This window comes from Tachypleus tridentatus, unplaced genomic scaffold (assembly GCF_004210375.1).
Source record: "Tachypleus tridentatus isolate NWPU-2018 unplaced genomic scaffold, ASM421037v1 Hic_cluster_1, whole genome shotgun sequence".
NCBI lineage: Eukaryota > Metazoa > Arthropoda > Merostomata > Xiphosura > Limulidae > Tachypleus > Tachypleus tridentatus.
Genome location: NW_027467777.1, coordinates 24,114,533 through 24,132,241, shown reverse-complemented (window position 1 = coordinate 24,132,241; position 17,709 = coordinate 24,114,533). Strand labels below are relative to the sequence as shown.

The window sequence follows — 17,709 nt, the reverse complement described above, 5'->3', positions numbered from 1 at the left end:
CATCTTCGTTGAATAATTATTTAAAAATATTCCACCTTCGTTCAATGATTATTTAAAATTATTCCATCTTCGTTCAATGATTATTTAAAAATATTCCATCTTCGTTGAATAATTATTTAAAAATATTCCACCTTTGTTCAATGATTATTTAAATCTATTCCATCTTCGTTCAATAATTATTTAAAAATATTCCATCTTCGTTCAATAATTATTTAAAAATATTCCTCCTTCCTTCAATGATTATTTAAAATTATTCCATCTTCGTTCAATGAATATTTAAAAATATTCCATCTTCGTTGAATAATTATTTAAAAATATTCCACCTTCGTTCAATGATTATTTAAAATTATTCCATCTTCGTTCAATGATTATTTAAAAATATTCCATCTTCGTTGAATAATTATTTAAAAATATTCCACCTTTGTTCAATGATTATTTAAAATTATTCCATCTTCGTTCAATGATTATTTAAAAATATTCCATCTTCGTTGAATAATTATTTAAAAATATTCCACCTTCGTTCAATAATTATTTAAAAATATTCCATCTTCGTTCAATAATTATTTAAAAATATTCCTCCTTCGTTCAATGATTATTTAAAATTATTCCATCTTCGTTCAATGAATATTTAAAAATATTCCATCCTCGTTGAATAATTATTTTAAAATATTCCACCTTCGTTCAATAATTATTTAAAAATATTCCATCTTCGTTCAATAATTATTTAAAAATATTCCACCTTCGTTCAATAATTATTTAAAAATATTCCATCTTCGTTCAATAATTATTTAAAAATATTCCTCCTTCGTTCAATGATTATTTAAAATTATTCCATCTTCGTTCAATGAATATTTAAAAATATTCCATCCTCGTTGAATAATTATTTAAAAATATTCCACCTTCGTTCAATAATTATTTAAAAATATTCCATCTTCGTTCAATAATTATTTAAAAATATTCCACCTTCGTTCAATGATTATTTAAAATTATTCCATCTTCGTTCAATGAATATTTAAAAATATTCCATCCTCGTTGAATAATTATTTAAAAATATTCCACCTTCGTTCAATAATTATTTAAAAAATATTCCATCTTCGTTCAATAATTATTTAAAAATATTCCTCCTTCGTTCAATGATTATTTAAAATTATTCCATCTTCGTTCAATGAATATTTAAAAATATTCCATCCTCGTTGAATAATTATTTAAAAATATTCCACCTTCGTTCAATAATTATATAAAAATATTCCATCTTCGTTCAATAATTATTTAAAAATATTCCACCTTCGTTCAATGATTATTTAAAATTATTCCACCTTCGTTCAATAATTATTTAAAAATATTCCACCTGCGTTCAATGATTATTTAAAAATATTCCATCTTCGTTCAATGATTATTTAAAAATATTCCATCTTCGTTCAATAATTATTTAGTTATTATTTTAGAATTTCTGATTTGGAGGTGTTTCAACTGATGCTGCGGAATGACGCCATCGCCGAGTGACAGCTTATGGTAACTAAATCAATATGACTTCGGAACAGTCTCAGTTTCTCTAAATTTGTATGAAGGAAACATATTCTAAGTATGAATGATGAATATAAACATAAAAACTTCTTTATTAAGACGAACAGATTTTTAAAAATTAGTCTTAATTATTTGTAATGATCGATAAACCTTTCTAAATGGCCCGGCATGGCCTAGCGCGTTAGGCGTGCGACTCGTAATCCGAGGGTCGCGGGTTCGCGCCCGCGTCGCGCTAAACATGCTCGCCCTCCCAGCCGTGGGGGTGTATAATGTTACGGTCAATCCCACTATTCGTTGGTAAAAGAGTAGCCCAAGAGTTGGCGGTGGGTGGTGATGACTAGCTGCCTTCCCTCTAGTCTTACACTGCTAAATTAGGGACGGCTAGCACAGATAGCCCTCGAGTAGCTTTGTGCGAAATTCCAAAACAAACAAACAAACAAACCTTTCTAAAAATTCTAATGGCTTTTATAAACTCAATATTCGATCGAAATTTCTTCTGTTTTCTCAGACTGAATATAAATCATTAGATTCATCAGACAAAAAACTCAGACTATTAAACACAGTAAAAGGTCTTCAGTTACAGGAACATCTACCAAATTAATCAAATGGACGTTTAGTCTAGACACTGTTTTAATTGTGATGCGGCCAGTGTTTCAACCAAATGTTATATATATATATTCTATTTTACATATTTATTTATTTATTTTTTATTAATTTTGAAGACTCTTGAAAATGTGTTTGTTTGTAATTTTAGGTTTGTTTATTTCAAAATGAGAATCTAATCAGGTAGGTAATTTGGTAATTATAACTTGTATTTTTTTCAAGATGAGAAATTACACATCGTTGCAAAAAAATTCGATACTTTTTTACATAAAACTGGGCCTCATTAGAAGGAAATGGTTCTATTTAAATAAAACACGTTTTTCAGTCGAATACAAGAAACTAAAAATTTTCAAAAATTGATTGGAAAATACAAAAGTCGTATGGCTTATACGAAATACAATTTTATTTGAACACAAAACAAAAATATGACGATTCGATGCATGTGAAAAAAATATTAGAGAAATTGAAACATTGTTCAAAAAATTCTTGAATATTTACAAATATTAGAGAAAGATTGGTGGTCAACGACTTCATATCATAAACACAATCAAATCTTATAGTTATGTTTTTCACAAACTATGCATCTTATGCTTCGTCAAAGATATGCCAAATGTTTCCAACAAAGTACAAATTTATGCAAATCTCTGCGTTTATGAATAAGAATTAGTTTGTTTAAAAGTGAGAATCGTGTAGTTCGTGAGGCCTTCTTCTGGTTCTGTTTTAATTGTATCTTGTTTTGTGTAAACTTTCAGACATTGTCCGTGAGACCTTGCCCTGGATCGGTTTTAATTGTACCTTACTTTGTGTAAAAGTTCAGACATTGTCCGTGAGGCCTTTTTCTAGATCGGTTTTAATTCCGTCTTATTTTATGTAAAGGTTTAGACATTGTATGTGAGGCCTTCTCCTGGATCTGTTTTAATTGTATCTTATTTTGTGCAAAATGTAAATAAACATAAACTCAGTTCGTTTGTTGTTCTGATTTACTGCTTTCTTGAAGTTAGTTATTATTAATTAATAGTGAACAATGTAATTTTATTTTTCGTGACAGAAACTTAAAGAGTTAGAAAATCCTAAGAAGTATAACATGTTGTACCCTCCTAAAAGAAAGAGCGCACTCTATAGACCTCTATTTCTTTTTGTCGATTATTTTCGTCTTAAGATATATCCTTCCTTCTAGTTGGTTTCATAAACAAAGAAAAAGTGCAGAAAGAAGTTCTTGAAAGTTATATAATCGGTCACAAACAATCGCCCTAAGGTGGTGTCATTGGATAATTTGAAAATCAGCAGAAAAGAGACTTCCATGTAGGAATCGTGAAATTAATGTAGGGTTGGGACGATTTTTGATGAGTCGGTAGGATTTTGGTTTCAATCTTATGAAATATTGATACATCAACATCCGGAAATGTCACGAACAGTGAAATAATAGTGGTATTATAAACTTGTTAGTCATAGGAAATGTCACGAACACTGATATAATAGTGGTATTAAAAACTTGTTAGTCATAGGAAATGTCACGAACACTGATATAATAGTGGTATTAAAAACTTGTTAGTCATAGGAAATGTCATCACGAACACTGATATAACACTGATGGAGCGTGGTACAGTCACCCGGGGAGGGAATGATGGAGCGTGGTACAGTCACCCGGGGAGGGAATGTTGGAGCGTGGTACAGTCACCCGGGGAGGGAATAATGGAGCGTGGTACAGTTACCCGGGGAGGGAATGATGGAGCGTGGTACAGTCACCCAGGGAGGGAATGATGGAGTGTGGTACAGTCACCCGGGGTGGGAATGTTGGAGCGTGGTACAGTCACTCGGGGAGGGAATGATGGAGCGTGGTACAGTCACCCGGGGAGGGAATGATGGAGTGTGGTACAGTCACCTGGGGAGGGAATGTTGGAGTGTGGTACAGTCACCTGGGGAGGGAATGTTGAAGTGTGGTTTCATTTATATCCCCATTAATTTATTACTTTCTCCTAGATCGTATAGATGGAACTGAGGTGGAAACGATTTGGCCCTGTTCTTTGGACTCTGAACTAATCATAAAAAAACCAAGTACATGCGTTGTTTCAGTGTGCGCTTATTTCTGAAAAGTTACTCATGTGATGTATCCTAACTGCTAAGTACACCGACGTCTGGTTTGAGAGTGGGTACTTTTAACCTAAAAGCAAAACGTCACCCGAGGGATATTAAAGTCTATTCACAACTGTATTTCATAAAATAAACATTTCTCGATACATAATTTAATCAAAAAAAAAAAGTCTAACGCAGTTTTCTGAAGAATCAACTTACCAACACATTACCACATTGCTGAAATAAATTATTCATAATCTATCCTACATCTTCATTGAAATAAGATTTGTACTGTTTACAATTTAACAGAGCACAGCTAGTCGATTGAACACTTTCACACTTAAAGACAAGCAATAACCTTACACTGCACAACAAAGTTTTTGCTTCTTGAACACTGTTGGGTGTTCTTTATAGATTTCTGGCTGCTGATCACGAAAATCACATCCAAATTTGCCCATCATGTATAGTTTCATCGAAATCTTCAGTTTTGTCATGTTTTTTCTTATATTTGTGTCAAAAATTTTTTGTTTCTGTAAGAGACCTATTAACAATGTTTTGTGCAGTCTGGCTATAAAAGTGGCTTGCATACACAGATGCTGATCATTGGATTAATATAGACCTTATAGTGTGTGTACGTATTGTTTCAAAATATAGCATTGCCTCAGTAGCACTATAACAAGTAAGTAAAGACGTTTTCCAGGACGATTAGTGTCGGTCAATATGTCTCGTAAATGTCGTAACAGGCGCGATAAATTCTGCTATATTTGTGGCGAGTATACGCTTGTTCATCAGAGACGCTCAATGACTGCTGTTGTGAAGAAAGCATATCATCTGTACTTCGGCTGTAAAATTGGTGATCAAGACCAGGAATGGGCACCTCACATTTGTTGTGCGACATGTGCTGTCTGTCTGAGAGCTTGGCTCAGAGGCCCTCAAAAAAACAATGCCGTTTGCTGTTCCGATGATATGGTGAGAACAGAAAGACCATGTGACGGACTGTTACTTCTGTTTGACTAATGTGTCTGGTTTCTCTGCCAAAAACAAGAAGTCAGTTGAATACCCTAATCTGCCTTCAGCAATGAGACCCGTGCCACATGACGACAGTCTTCCAATTCCGAAACCACCAGAAGAATGGACCTTAGACCAACCAGATGAAGAAACTGCAATGCAGGAAACTGACATTGATCCGGATTATGAACTGTGCTCCTCAGGCGATCCACATCTCATAACACAGTCAGAATTAAACGATCTGGTCTATCAAATGCAAAAGCTGAATTGCTGGGTTCGAGACTGCAGGAATGGTGTTTGCTGTCACCAGGTACGAAAATTTCTGTTTTTTCGAAGCCGCCAAGATGATATAACCAAATTCTTTGCACAAGTTGACAGTCTCTGTTTCTGTGTTGATATCGAAGGATTGTTCTCTGCTTTGGGTTGTGACCATGACCCGCAAGAGTGGCGTCTCTTTATTGATTCATCAATGTTAAACCTTAAAGCTGTTCTGTTACACAATGACAACGTTCACCCCTCAATACCTGTTGGCTATGCAGCACACATGAAAGAAACCTATGAGAACATGGAAATGTTGTTGAAGCACATCCAGTACAGCAAGTGCAACTGGAATATCTGTAGAGATCTGAAAGTCGTTGCTCTGTTACTGGGATTGCATCTCGGCTAGACAAAGTACTGTTGTTTCATCTATGAATGGGACAGTCGTGCCACATTATTCTAGACAGAGCTGGCCACTCTGTAAAAAGTTAGTTCCAGGAAAGGAAAATGTGGCGCATGAACTGCTTTTCGACCCTGCAAAGATTTTTTTGGCTCCTCTTCACATAAACTTGAAACTTATGAAGAATTTCGTGAAAGCATGAAAGCAATGAACAAAGAAGGCGAAGGTTTTCGTTATTTAAGACATGTTCCCAAGAATAACTGACGCCAAGATGAAAGAGGACATTTTTGTTGACCCTCAGATCAGACATGTTATGAGTGATCAGCAGTTCAAAGATCTGTTAGTTGGGCCAGAAAAGATTGTCTGGAAAGCCTTCAAAGACGTTGTTGACAATTTTCTTGGCAATTACAGAACCCTACATTACATTCATCTGGTAGACAAACTTCTCAAAGCATACAAAACAATAAAGTGCAACATGTCACTCAAGATTCATTTCCTCCATTCACACTTGGACTTCTTCCCTGCAAATCTCGGTGCTGTCAGTGACGAACACGTTGAAAGGTTTCACCAGGACATTACTACAATGAAAAAACGATATCAGGGCAACTGGAACCTGTCAATGCTTGCTGACTACTGTTGGACATTGCAACGTGATGCACCGGACATTGAATACAAACGAAATTCAGGAGCAAAACACTTTTAATTATGTTGAACTTAATAGCGTATTAGAAACATAAATGCAATTAAATACGTTATTGCCGATAAACAGTTAACTGTCTATTTCTCAGAGTCCCCATGTGATGAAGCAAAACCAAAACTATATTTGTGTATACCCACTAGATACCTATCACAATCAGCAAAAACTTTTCAAAAAAATTGTTGTGCAGTGTAATTTACAAATGAGCCCGACATATTAACAATATAAAGAAAACAACATGTAATCCAGTAACAGACAAACTCTTTAAACTATATTCTATAAAAGAAAATTACTCGAAAGTTATTACCTAACTCTCGATAGAAATGTTTTCAGTAAAGAAAAGGAACGTTTAATGTGATATTTAGAACAGATTCTGAGCTACCATGTTTTATATCTATAAACTACCATGTTTTATACCCTATGAACTACCATGTTTTACACCCTAATGTTTAGATACTGAACGTCCGTCTGTAGACATACAACTATCAGTTACGTCACAGCTACTGTTTCTAAAATTTGTTAAATTGCCGGTTAAACAACTTTAACAGGATTTTTTACTCCTATAGAATTAATGGCTTAAGTTGCTTCAACTTCAAAATTCTAATTCAAAACCAATGATCTGAAGTAATTAACATTCCGTTTATATCTGTGAACACAGACGTGTTCTAGAAGTTATTTTACAAATGCTCGTGATTCGCTGCTGGCGGAGGTAAAAACATGTCCATATTTATGGCGACGTTCACATTCTACTATTAAATTATAGTAGTTCCAAGAGTTGGCGGGTAGTACTGATTTACTAGTTGTCTTGCATTTTAGAGCTTTGCGCAAAAATTAAAATATAAATAATTCAAAAACAGGATATATAAAACTGAAAAGGATGGACCGCCTAGGTTGTTAAACAAGTTGATGTTAGTGCCATCTATTAGTAAGATCTAGAAAGTTTTGTTTGGGTTCAAAAATGCTATTTAATATCTTAGAAAGTGAGCAATGTTGTGAGAAACAAAATGTATTTATAGCCGGCGTTTACATATTTTGAAAATATCGATAAATAACAAAGAAAAATTCATGCTAACTTATCAGGTAACTTTAAATTGAATAGAAAGGGACAGCTCCAATACCATAAACAAATAAAACAAAGAAAGTCTTTCCTGGATACTAATATGTGAATTTTATCTAGGAGTTGACTGTACTTGTGTCGAATTATTTTATTTAAAGGAACCATAGTTTACACAACTAATTCAACTATGTGATCAACATGGAGCATTCCTTACTGGTATATCATATCAGTCCACTTGCAGAGCAGAAATTGTAGTCAATGAAAAACTCCAGAGCAGCAAACACTGTCGAGGTTGAACCGTAAATTATGCAATTACAATAAATACAAGATCTAATAAATGCTCTATATACAAGTTATATTCTTTTTCTATTTGCTCCTCAATTAGAACTAGCAAGACATTTCTATAAGTTAGGTTTTTAAAAATATTTATTGTGAAGTTGTTGAATGTGGTGTTTCCTTCAGAGGGGTTGATCGAACAACATACATAAATGTTTAACACAATAGTTTATATCTGGAACCAGAGCCCACGGGCAGCGGACTGTGGAAGGGCTTTCAGTAAAAATTCGCTACAAAATAACCAAAGTATAACACTGATATTGAATCAAATCCCAGCATGGCATGAGGTCCTCAAGAGCAGAGCAGGCGAAAGAAGATGTCTCAACAAAGGATGTAACAGAGGAAGATCACCAACCTTCCTGTTGTACCAAGGTCTCATGTCTGTAACAGAGAAAGATCACCAACATTCCTCTTGTACCAAGGTCTCATGTTTGTAACAGAGGAAGATCACCAACCTTCCTGTTGTACCAAGGTCTCATGTCTGTAACAGAGGAAGATCACCAACCTTCCTGTTGTACCAAGGTCTCATTCTGTTAAGAGTCGTGTAGAAGCTGATGTGCAAAGGTTTTTTCACGATATAAGAAATTAAGTCAACTTCCATGTTAACAACATCTTCCAGCACCTTCTCCAAGCCCTTCAGTGACAACCTAAAGACGACAGGAACTGACAGCTACAGTAAGATCTAATAACACCTGGACCAGACAGGATTCCCGACAGCTGTAAATATAACTCAGCAGTCCTCTCCAGAAACTTCCCTGATCAGTTGTCATGGAGAAGTGGGTCAAGACAGATGCTCTAAATCTTTTTCTAATTATATAACCACGTACAATTGGATTACCAAGACTGACGTCAACTCTAGGGAGACTATTTCCCAGAACTGTCTAACATGGGGGGGAGGGTGCTGCAAGAACTTCAGCAACTGTACGACGGCAACAGGAGACGAAAAATTGAAATTGAAAGAAACAGCGTATGATGTACAGGTCCATTTATTCCAGTCGAAACACATACAAAAGCTGCAACAGCCATTCGATCTCAGATCACCTTCAACAGAGAAGATCATCATAAAAGACTGTAATGATTGACAATGAGGGATTCTCAGGAAAGAAAATATTTTCTCTGAATTTTCTACTCATTAAAATATGATCATTTATTTCTGATTTACCCTTAATAATGAGGATAGTTTATGTTTTATCATTATATCTCGTTTACCCTTAATAAAGAAATAGCATACGTGTTAGAATTATTTCTGGTTTACCCTTCATAAAGATAACAGCTTATGTTTTAGAATTCTTTCTAACTTTTTCTTAATAATGAAAATACCTCATGTTTTAGAAGTAGAAATTGGAAAATCTCATTTGTAACACTGACATTTGTAACACTAACGTGAAAATTTCGTTTGAAGTCTTTTTAGATAATTATGTTAATAAAGTCAATTTTTTCCATATATCAGAATCTTCAATAAAAATAGATAACATGTTACTACACAGAATTAATTCAAAGATGGCTAACAACGTCCTATGACAAGTACCGTTTGTAGTGAATATAAGGTTATCACCAGTAGGTGTATCAACATTCCCCCCTCCTGAAATGTGAAAAAATTGTCCCCCGGGAATCAGCGATAAGTTTTGAGATTTAGAATGCTAAAATCTGAAGTTCGATTTCCCTTGGTGGATACAGCAGATAACCAATGTGGGTTTGCTATAAGAAAAATATGCACGCTCTTTTCATATGTCAAATTTAAGTGAAAATATCTCTTTTGTAACAACTGTTCATTTCTTGCAAGTTTTAAAATTTACTTAGTGTAATTTGCAAAGAAATAAAATTAAAACTTATGTTTCTATAGAGCTGTGAAACGTTTCGCCTGTAAACTTAATAATGCTTCCACATTGTTAGGCTCGGCATGGCCAGATGGTTAAGGCACTCGACTCGTAATCCGAGGATCGCGGGTTCGAATCCCCGTCACACCAAACAGGCTCGCCCTTTCAGCCGTGGGGGCGTTATAATGTGACGATCAATCCCACTATTCGTTGATAAAAGAGTAGCCCAAGAGTTGGCGATGGGTCGTAATGAATAGCTGCCTTCCTTCTTGTCTTACACTGCTAAATGAGGGACGGCTAGCGGAAATAGCCCTCGTGTAGCATTGCGCGAAATTCAAAACAAACCAAATCCACATTGTTGTGAGCCATACCAAAGTACGTGTCAACATTAGCTAAGGAGCTATTATTCTTTGAGGATGTTCTTAAGATATGATTTCTACTTATCTTTCATTAGCACAGTGTTTCATTCACACCCTTTCATGACCTCATAGCGTCTGAAGTGAAAAACAACACTAACTGAAGCAGCTACAAGCAAGGTTTACATACTATTAACTAATTTATTTACAGCAATGTGAAATGAATAAGGCAGTATCAGAACCAATAGCCCTACACTGGTAAAGCAGTAAGTCTACGGATTTACAAGGCTAAAATCAAGAGTTCGGTTCCCCTCGGCTCAGTAGATATCCCGATGTAGCTCTGCTATAAGAAAACACACACACGAAAGCAGTAAATGTTTGTATGGTAAATTGATCAATATGATGGATAGTTCAGGAACAGGAACCTTTTTTCTTTATAGTTATAGTTTTTTGAAACTTTATTTTAATTTCAGAAAATGTTATATTGTTCATTTTTTTGAAAACTATTGAAATTTTTAGATGTAATAAAAAGGGTAAAATATTAAAGTTTAGAAAAAAATAATTTCAATTATCTCAACCAGAAAGTTAATTTAATTTAGCAATACAACGGGTTATCTGTGCTCTACTAAGTACAGTTATCTGTGTGTGTGTGTGCTTCTCTTATAGCAAAGCCACATTGGGCTATCTGCTGAGTACACCGAGAGGAATCGAACCCCTGATTTTAGAGTGGTTAATCCGTAGACTTACCGCTGTACCGGCGGAGGACACGGTTATTTGTACTTTAATAAATCTGCAGACCTAGAAATGAGCCACCGGAGGGCGTACCAGAAAAAATCAGAAACATAAAATGGCGAACTACGAAGAGACCGAGGTAGTGGTTCCAGATGCAGTAGTGGAAATACAGTTAATTAACTCTTCAAATCAAAGTAATATTATAGATTTGAAACATTGGATGCAGAATTTACCACAAAGACTTCATAATGTTCCGCTAAATTGTATTTCTATTCCTGGTAAGTACTAAATGCTGATAGTAATGTACTAACGATAAAGTACAAGGTGATCATAAATATAAGATGGACAGACCGGGACACTAATAACGTCATGCCATGGTAACTCATCTAGGGCTAATTGCCTGATATTTAACGTGAATGGTGGCAAAATTAGAAAACATATCTATTTTCTCGTCTAGAGGTACTACACCCTTGTGCAAATTAATTGAAACAAATGGTCATTTTACAATATTTTAAGCATGGTAGCCAGTGTAGGTTTGCTGGATCCGCTGATTTTAATAGTCATTTTTTCACACAGACGGCGTTATTAGCTGTGTTTTGCACTACGGTCGATCTATTTTTGGTATATATAACGAAATTTTGAGGAATATTACGCCATTCGAAATTGCGTTAGAAGGGCAAGGAGACCAGTAAAAAACAACTTCTTACTAACTCAATGAAGAAAAAACGGTATCAGTGGGGTCTGAAATACAAGAACTGGATGCAAGAACAATGGAGGAAGGTGTTATTCAGTGACGAGACTCATTTCTTCGTACAGGGTCAAAGAAGTCTGCATGTTCGCAGATCTCCAGGTGAGAAACTTCGAGAATCTCATCAATCAGTTCGTAAAACATCCCTTAAAGATGTTTTGGGGCTTTTTCAGCTACTATGGCGTCGGAGGCTTACATATCGTAGAAAGTATGATGCGAGGATCACAGTACATCAAAGATTTGCAGAGAAGAGTCATTCCAGAATTGAAAAAGAGATTTCCAGATGGATCTGGCATTTTTCAGCAAGATCGAAACTCGTGATGAATTTTATGACTACAACACGAATAAAGGTGCTGGACTTGTCTAGAAACTCCCTGGACTTAAATCCTATTGAAAATCTTTGGGCGATTTGTAAAGAAAGATTTCGGGGAAAGACTGTACTACGAAAGATAAGCTAATTGAGGCCATAATTGAGGTGTGGTACCGCGATCCAAAAATTAGTAAAGATTGCAGTCAACTCGTGGACTCGATGCCAAAGCGAATTAATGATCTTCTGAAAAATAAAGGTGGTTATATCATGTATTAATTTGTAATTTTTGGATTTTGATAAATAAAATGCAAAAAATTGAAAAAATCGTAATTTTCTGTCTTGTTTCACTTAATTTGCACAAGGGTGTACAGTAATAGCTAAAAGGTAGTTTATGAGTTTTGTTTACAAACAAAGTTTTAGGTAACTATAAAATCACGTAAGTTAAAACCGGGGCATTTGTTATGTACCAATCATCTCAGTAGTGACGTATGGTCACCAAGATTAACACATTTTTAACGTTTATACTTTTAATATAAGAGCATGGAGGATACAAGTTTTCTGATTTTCCATTTATGATTTTGGCATTATGTTGCATAATATTCAATGTTACATTTGTATTAAGTGATTCTTTATCTCATTAACTCCCAGGATCTCATGACTCTGGGGCTTATTCAGTCAGCCCCCAGAACGATTATGCACCAGATGGGCGTTTCCTATTCAACTCTCGTGTAGCCCGACTTTTAGGTTCAGCAGCCAAAAAAGTAATATGTGATTGGATGAGAACTCAGAACTTGAGCTGTAAGGAACAGCTAGAAAATGGAATTCGATATTTTGATTTTAGAGTTGCAACAAAGCATGCAAGTTATGATTTTTTCATTGTTCATGGATTGTATGGAGATCCAATGGCCACTATACTGGACAGCATCAAAGAATTTCTTGATTTGAATTCTAAAGAGGTAGTAATTCTTCATTTTCAACACCTTTACATAATAACAAATGATGACCATCATAGATTTCTACAGCAGATTACTGAAACTTTTGGATCCAAAATATGTCCTGTGGTACAAAAGGTAGAAGAGATTACCTTATCATGGCTGTGGACTAAACAGTATCAAGTTTTAGTGTTTTATGCTAATGATATAGCCAGTTATCACCCATTTCTCTGGACAAAAGAATTCATCATTAATCCTTGGCCAAAGGTTATAAAAGGTGATGAACTGATACAATTTTTGACTGAACAGCACAAACATGAGAAACCCTTCAGAAAGTTCGTTGTCAGTCAGGGTGTCCTTACAGCTTCAGGTACATTCATCTTGAGACACCCACTTTCCAAGTTCCGAGATCTTGCAGAACGTGCTCATGTGGCTCTTCAAGAGTGGTTGAAAGAGAAACAAGGTTTAAATATTGTCATTTCTGACTTTGTGGACTTGAAAGATTGCTGGTTTCCACACATGGTAGTGGGATTGAATTATAGTAGGTCTAATAATAGTGAAGTAAATGGAAAGGGTAATATGGTTACTAAATAATTTTACTTTAGAGAAATTGTGTTGAAAGTGTGACACTAAGTTATTCTGTTTTTTATGTACAGTAAATGTGTTATGGGTCACATTAATTGCTGATGACTAACAAAGTCCTACTTAGAAAGCATATCTATTTTAATAAGATTATAATTCACAGTTAAACTAAAATTCCAAAGGAAAAGTGTTGGTTTCCACCTGGTGTTATTCCCATATAACAAAATATATGATTGAAAACAATGTTTTAGCATGCAATTGTTAATATGGAAAATTAATTGTCTCCTTGAACCTAAGATGACTTGGAATTAGTTATTGTTAAAGTCATATTTCCCAGCTTTGTGTTGGTACACTGAGTCATGTGCTTTCCTTATGCAATGAATTATCATATATGCTTATATTTTTAATGTGACAAATAGTTAAAGAAATTTCAGTGTAAACTTATGAATAGATTTAAAATTATTTACTCATAACTTTGAACATCAAAGATATATCTACTTAATATTCAAAGTAAGTTCCCAGTATTCAGGTTGTTGTTTACTTTTTTATGTAATTTATATTTTTACTTTTGTGTGAATGTGTTTTCTTTTTTAAAGCACCATGGCTACTTTCAACCATTAGGGCACCTTAAATGCTAATGGATCATCAATGATTATCAAACAGACATACCTGATGACACTCATCTACTTCCCCACATAGCTATTCCTAACCTGATGACACTCATCTACTTCCCCACACAGCTATTCCTAACCTGATGACACTCATCTACTTCCCCACACAGCTATTCCTAACCTGATGACACTCATCTACTTCCCCACACAGCCATTCCTAACCTGATGACACTCATCTACTTCTCCACACAGCCATTCCTAACCTGATGACACTCATCTACTTCCTCACACAGCCATTCCTAACCTGATGACACTCATCTACTTCCCCACACAGCCATTCCTAACCTGATGACACTCATCTACTTCCCCACACAGCCATTCCTAACCTGATGACACTCATGACACTTCCCCACACAGCCATTCCTAACCTGATGACACTCATCTACTTCCCCACACAGCCATTCCTAACCTGATGACACTCATCTACTTCCCCACACAGCCATTCTTAACCTGATGACACTCATCTACTTCCCCACACAGCCATTCTTAACCTGATGACACTCATCTACTTCCCCACACAGCCATTCCTAACCTGATGACACTCATCTACTTCCCCACACAGCCATTCCTAACCTGATGACACTCATCTACTTCCCCACACAGCCATTCCTAACCTGATGACACTCATCTACTTCCCCACACAGCCATTCCTAACCTGATGACACTCATCTACTTCCCCACATAGCCATTCTTAACCTGATGACACTCATCTACTTCCCCACACAGCCATTCCTAACCTGATGACACTCATCTACTTCCCCACACAGCTATTCTTAATTTTGAAATGAAAGAATAAAGGGAGGGCATCTAGTCAGCACCACCCACTAATAACTATTTTATCAATGAATAGCAGGATTGACTGATACATTATAATGCCCCCATGGCTGAAAGGGTAAACATGACTGCTCATGGAAATGTGAACCTGCAACCCACACCCTAACAAATAGGCTGTGCCAGGTTTATATAGAAGCTTATATGTATTATTTAGAAAATAATTACTGTTTGCACATAAATGGAATGGTTTACACAAATTTGTCGTTCTATGTATTTAGTAAAACAGAAGTTTTGACTGTCAAAAGTATCCAATATGGTAGAGACTTTAACATAATATGTAATATTCTAGAATATATAAAGTATGGTGACAATGAGATAAACAAATACTAACTTTTACTTACCTACAGTTATTTTATAAAAGTCCAATTTAATTAGCTTATACAAACCAATTTAAATAATTACAGTATTTGAACTGAGTCTAAACAGTTTCACTTTTTAATACATTAAAAGCTGTGTTCAAATAATTTGTTAATTTGATTCAATGTACCTATTTCATGGTGACAAGTAAATATGGCTGGTTGGGGTGTAATCACTTCAGTTAGAATAAAATTCAGAACATTTTGACCTTCTTATGTCATCTTCACATCAATGAAGAAATAGCCTAAAAAGGTTAAAACATTATTCTCTACTTTAATTAAAGTTTTAATACTGATACCAGCCATCTTTGAAATACAATGTATTTATTTATTTAAAACTGTGATATAAAACAAGTGTTATGCAACACTTAACATCTTTTGTTTTGTAGTATCTTCTGTTGACACGTAGTTGTAAACCAGAAGTTTTTCTAGTAAGCCAAATTTAAAATAACTTCAAGGTTGTTTTTATTTTCCATGAATAAAGAAATGGAAAAACAAAGAAACACTTATAGAAGTAATGCTTGTGTGGGAAACTTTAATTTGTTTTTCCCTAGCTAATGCAATGTAATAAATGGTGTTGATTTATTGTATATGACTTCCTTCATCCACATATTTCCTATTGTGAATTGTTATTATTTTATACATACTATATTTAATTATTAGACCCTCAAGTACCATTGTAAGTATTGTAATTAGTTTTTTTAATTAGATGAAGTATGAATGTTTGTTCTCTGAATAAAGTGGGAAGTTGAAACATTCATAAAACACAGATCTTTAACGTTATGCTCGAACATTATGGTATTACAGCTGAAACTACAGATAGATCTAGTGAATTATGTCTCACCAGAAACTTTAGTAATACTGGACAATCAAAACATCTGATTGGATGTTAGTTTTCTTCTATACCAACATCGGTTGATGTTTCACGTACGTCAGTTGATGTTTCACTTAACTGTTGATCAACCATGTCTATATTTTATCAGGATATTGAAGTTATTTAATAAAAGTAGACACAAGTCATCTTGTGGAATAATTTATATGACACTGTACTCTGTAACCATTGTAGTTTTTTTACCCTGTCTCTCATAGTACAGTTCTTTGTAAGTAGAACAGTGGTGTTCACTGTAAACTTCCGAGTTCCAACTATACAAGTTTGTTGTACAATGTACATGGATCAGTAACTACCAGTAGGGTTGTGATATTTTAATGGGTGAAGGAGTGTGGTGTTTTGATGTAACAGTGTTCAAGCTGTTTGTGATATTTTAATGGGTGAAGAAGTGTGGTGTTTTGATGTAACAGTGTTCAAGCTGTTTGTGATATTTTAATGGGTGAAGGAGTGTGGTGTTTTGATGTAACAGTGTTCGGAGTGTGGTGTTTTGATGTAACAGTGTTCGGAGTGTGGTGTTTTGATATAACAGTGTTCGGAGTGTGGTGTTTTGATATAACAGTGTTCGGAGTGTGGTGTTTTGATGTAACAGTGTTCAAGCTGTTTGTGATATTTTAATGGGTGAAGAAGTGTGGTGTTTTGATGTAACAGTGTTCAAGCTGTTTGTGATATTTTAATGGGTGAAGAAGTGTGGTGTTTTGATGTAACAGTGTTCAAGCTGTTTGTGATATTTTAATGGGTGAAGGAGTGTGGTGTTTTGATATAACAGTGTTCAAGCTGTTTGAGATATATTTTAATGGGTGAAGGAGTGTGGTGTTTTGATATAACAGTGTTCAAGCTGTTTGAGATATATTTAATGGGTGAAGGAGTGTGGTGTTTTGATATAACAGTGTTCAAGCTGTTTGAGATATATTTAATAGGTGAAGAAGTGTGGTGTTTTGATGTAACAGTGTTCAAGCTGTTTGAGATATATTTAATGGGTGAAGGAGTGTGGTGTTTTGATGTAACAGTGTTTTGATATAACAGTGTCAAGCTGTTTGAGATATATTTAATGGGTGAAGGAGTGTGGTGTTTTGATATAACAGTGTTCGGAGTGTGGTGTTTTGATATAACAGTGTTCGGAGTGTGGTGTTTTGATATAACAGTGTTTGGAGTGTGGTGTTTTGATGTAACAGTGTTCAGAGTGTGGTGTTTTGATATAACAGTGTTCGGAGTGTGGTGTTTTGATATAACAGTGTTCAAGCTGTTTGAGAGTTTTTATTTTATATGAAGAAATGTATTTATTATGAGCATTTCCTGAAAGTTAAAACTGTTTTGTTGATTATTTGTGAAAGGTTTAGAAATCACTTTTATCAAAAATAACTGTTATGGTATGTGCCTTTTTTATGTTGGTGAAAAGAAATGGCTGTAAGAGACAGTTTGTATAAACAGTTTTCAACCACTACTGTGTTTGTTATGCCTCATTCTGATGTCCTCTGTCTTCAGAGAAGGACATTGTTGATAGGGGATGTGATGGGTATAGTGTGGTC

General features: G+C 34.9%; 1 protein-coding gene across 1 annotated transcript; it reads left to right on the top strand.

Moving 5' to 3' along the window:
• The first annotated feature begins 10,976 nt into the window (after positions 1 to 10,976).
• LOC143242058 (PI-PLC X domain-containing protein 3-like) lies at positions 10,977 to 14,429 on the top strand. The gene is made up of 2 exons (XM_076485411.1): positions 10,977 to 11,139; positions 12,568 to 14,429. Exons 1-2 carry the CDS (start codon positions 10,977 to 10,979, stop codon positions 13,443 to 13,445), a joined length of 1,041 nt encoding a protein of 346 aa, XP_076341526.1. The 3' UTR covers positions 13,446 to 14,429.
• Positions 14,430 to 17,709: the final 3,280 nt, after the last annotated feature.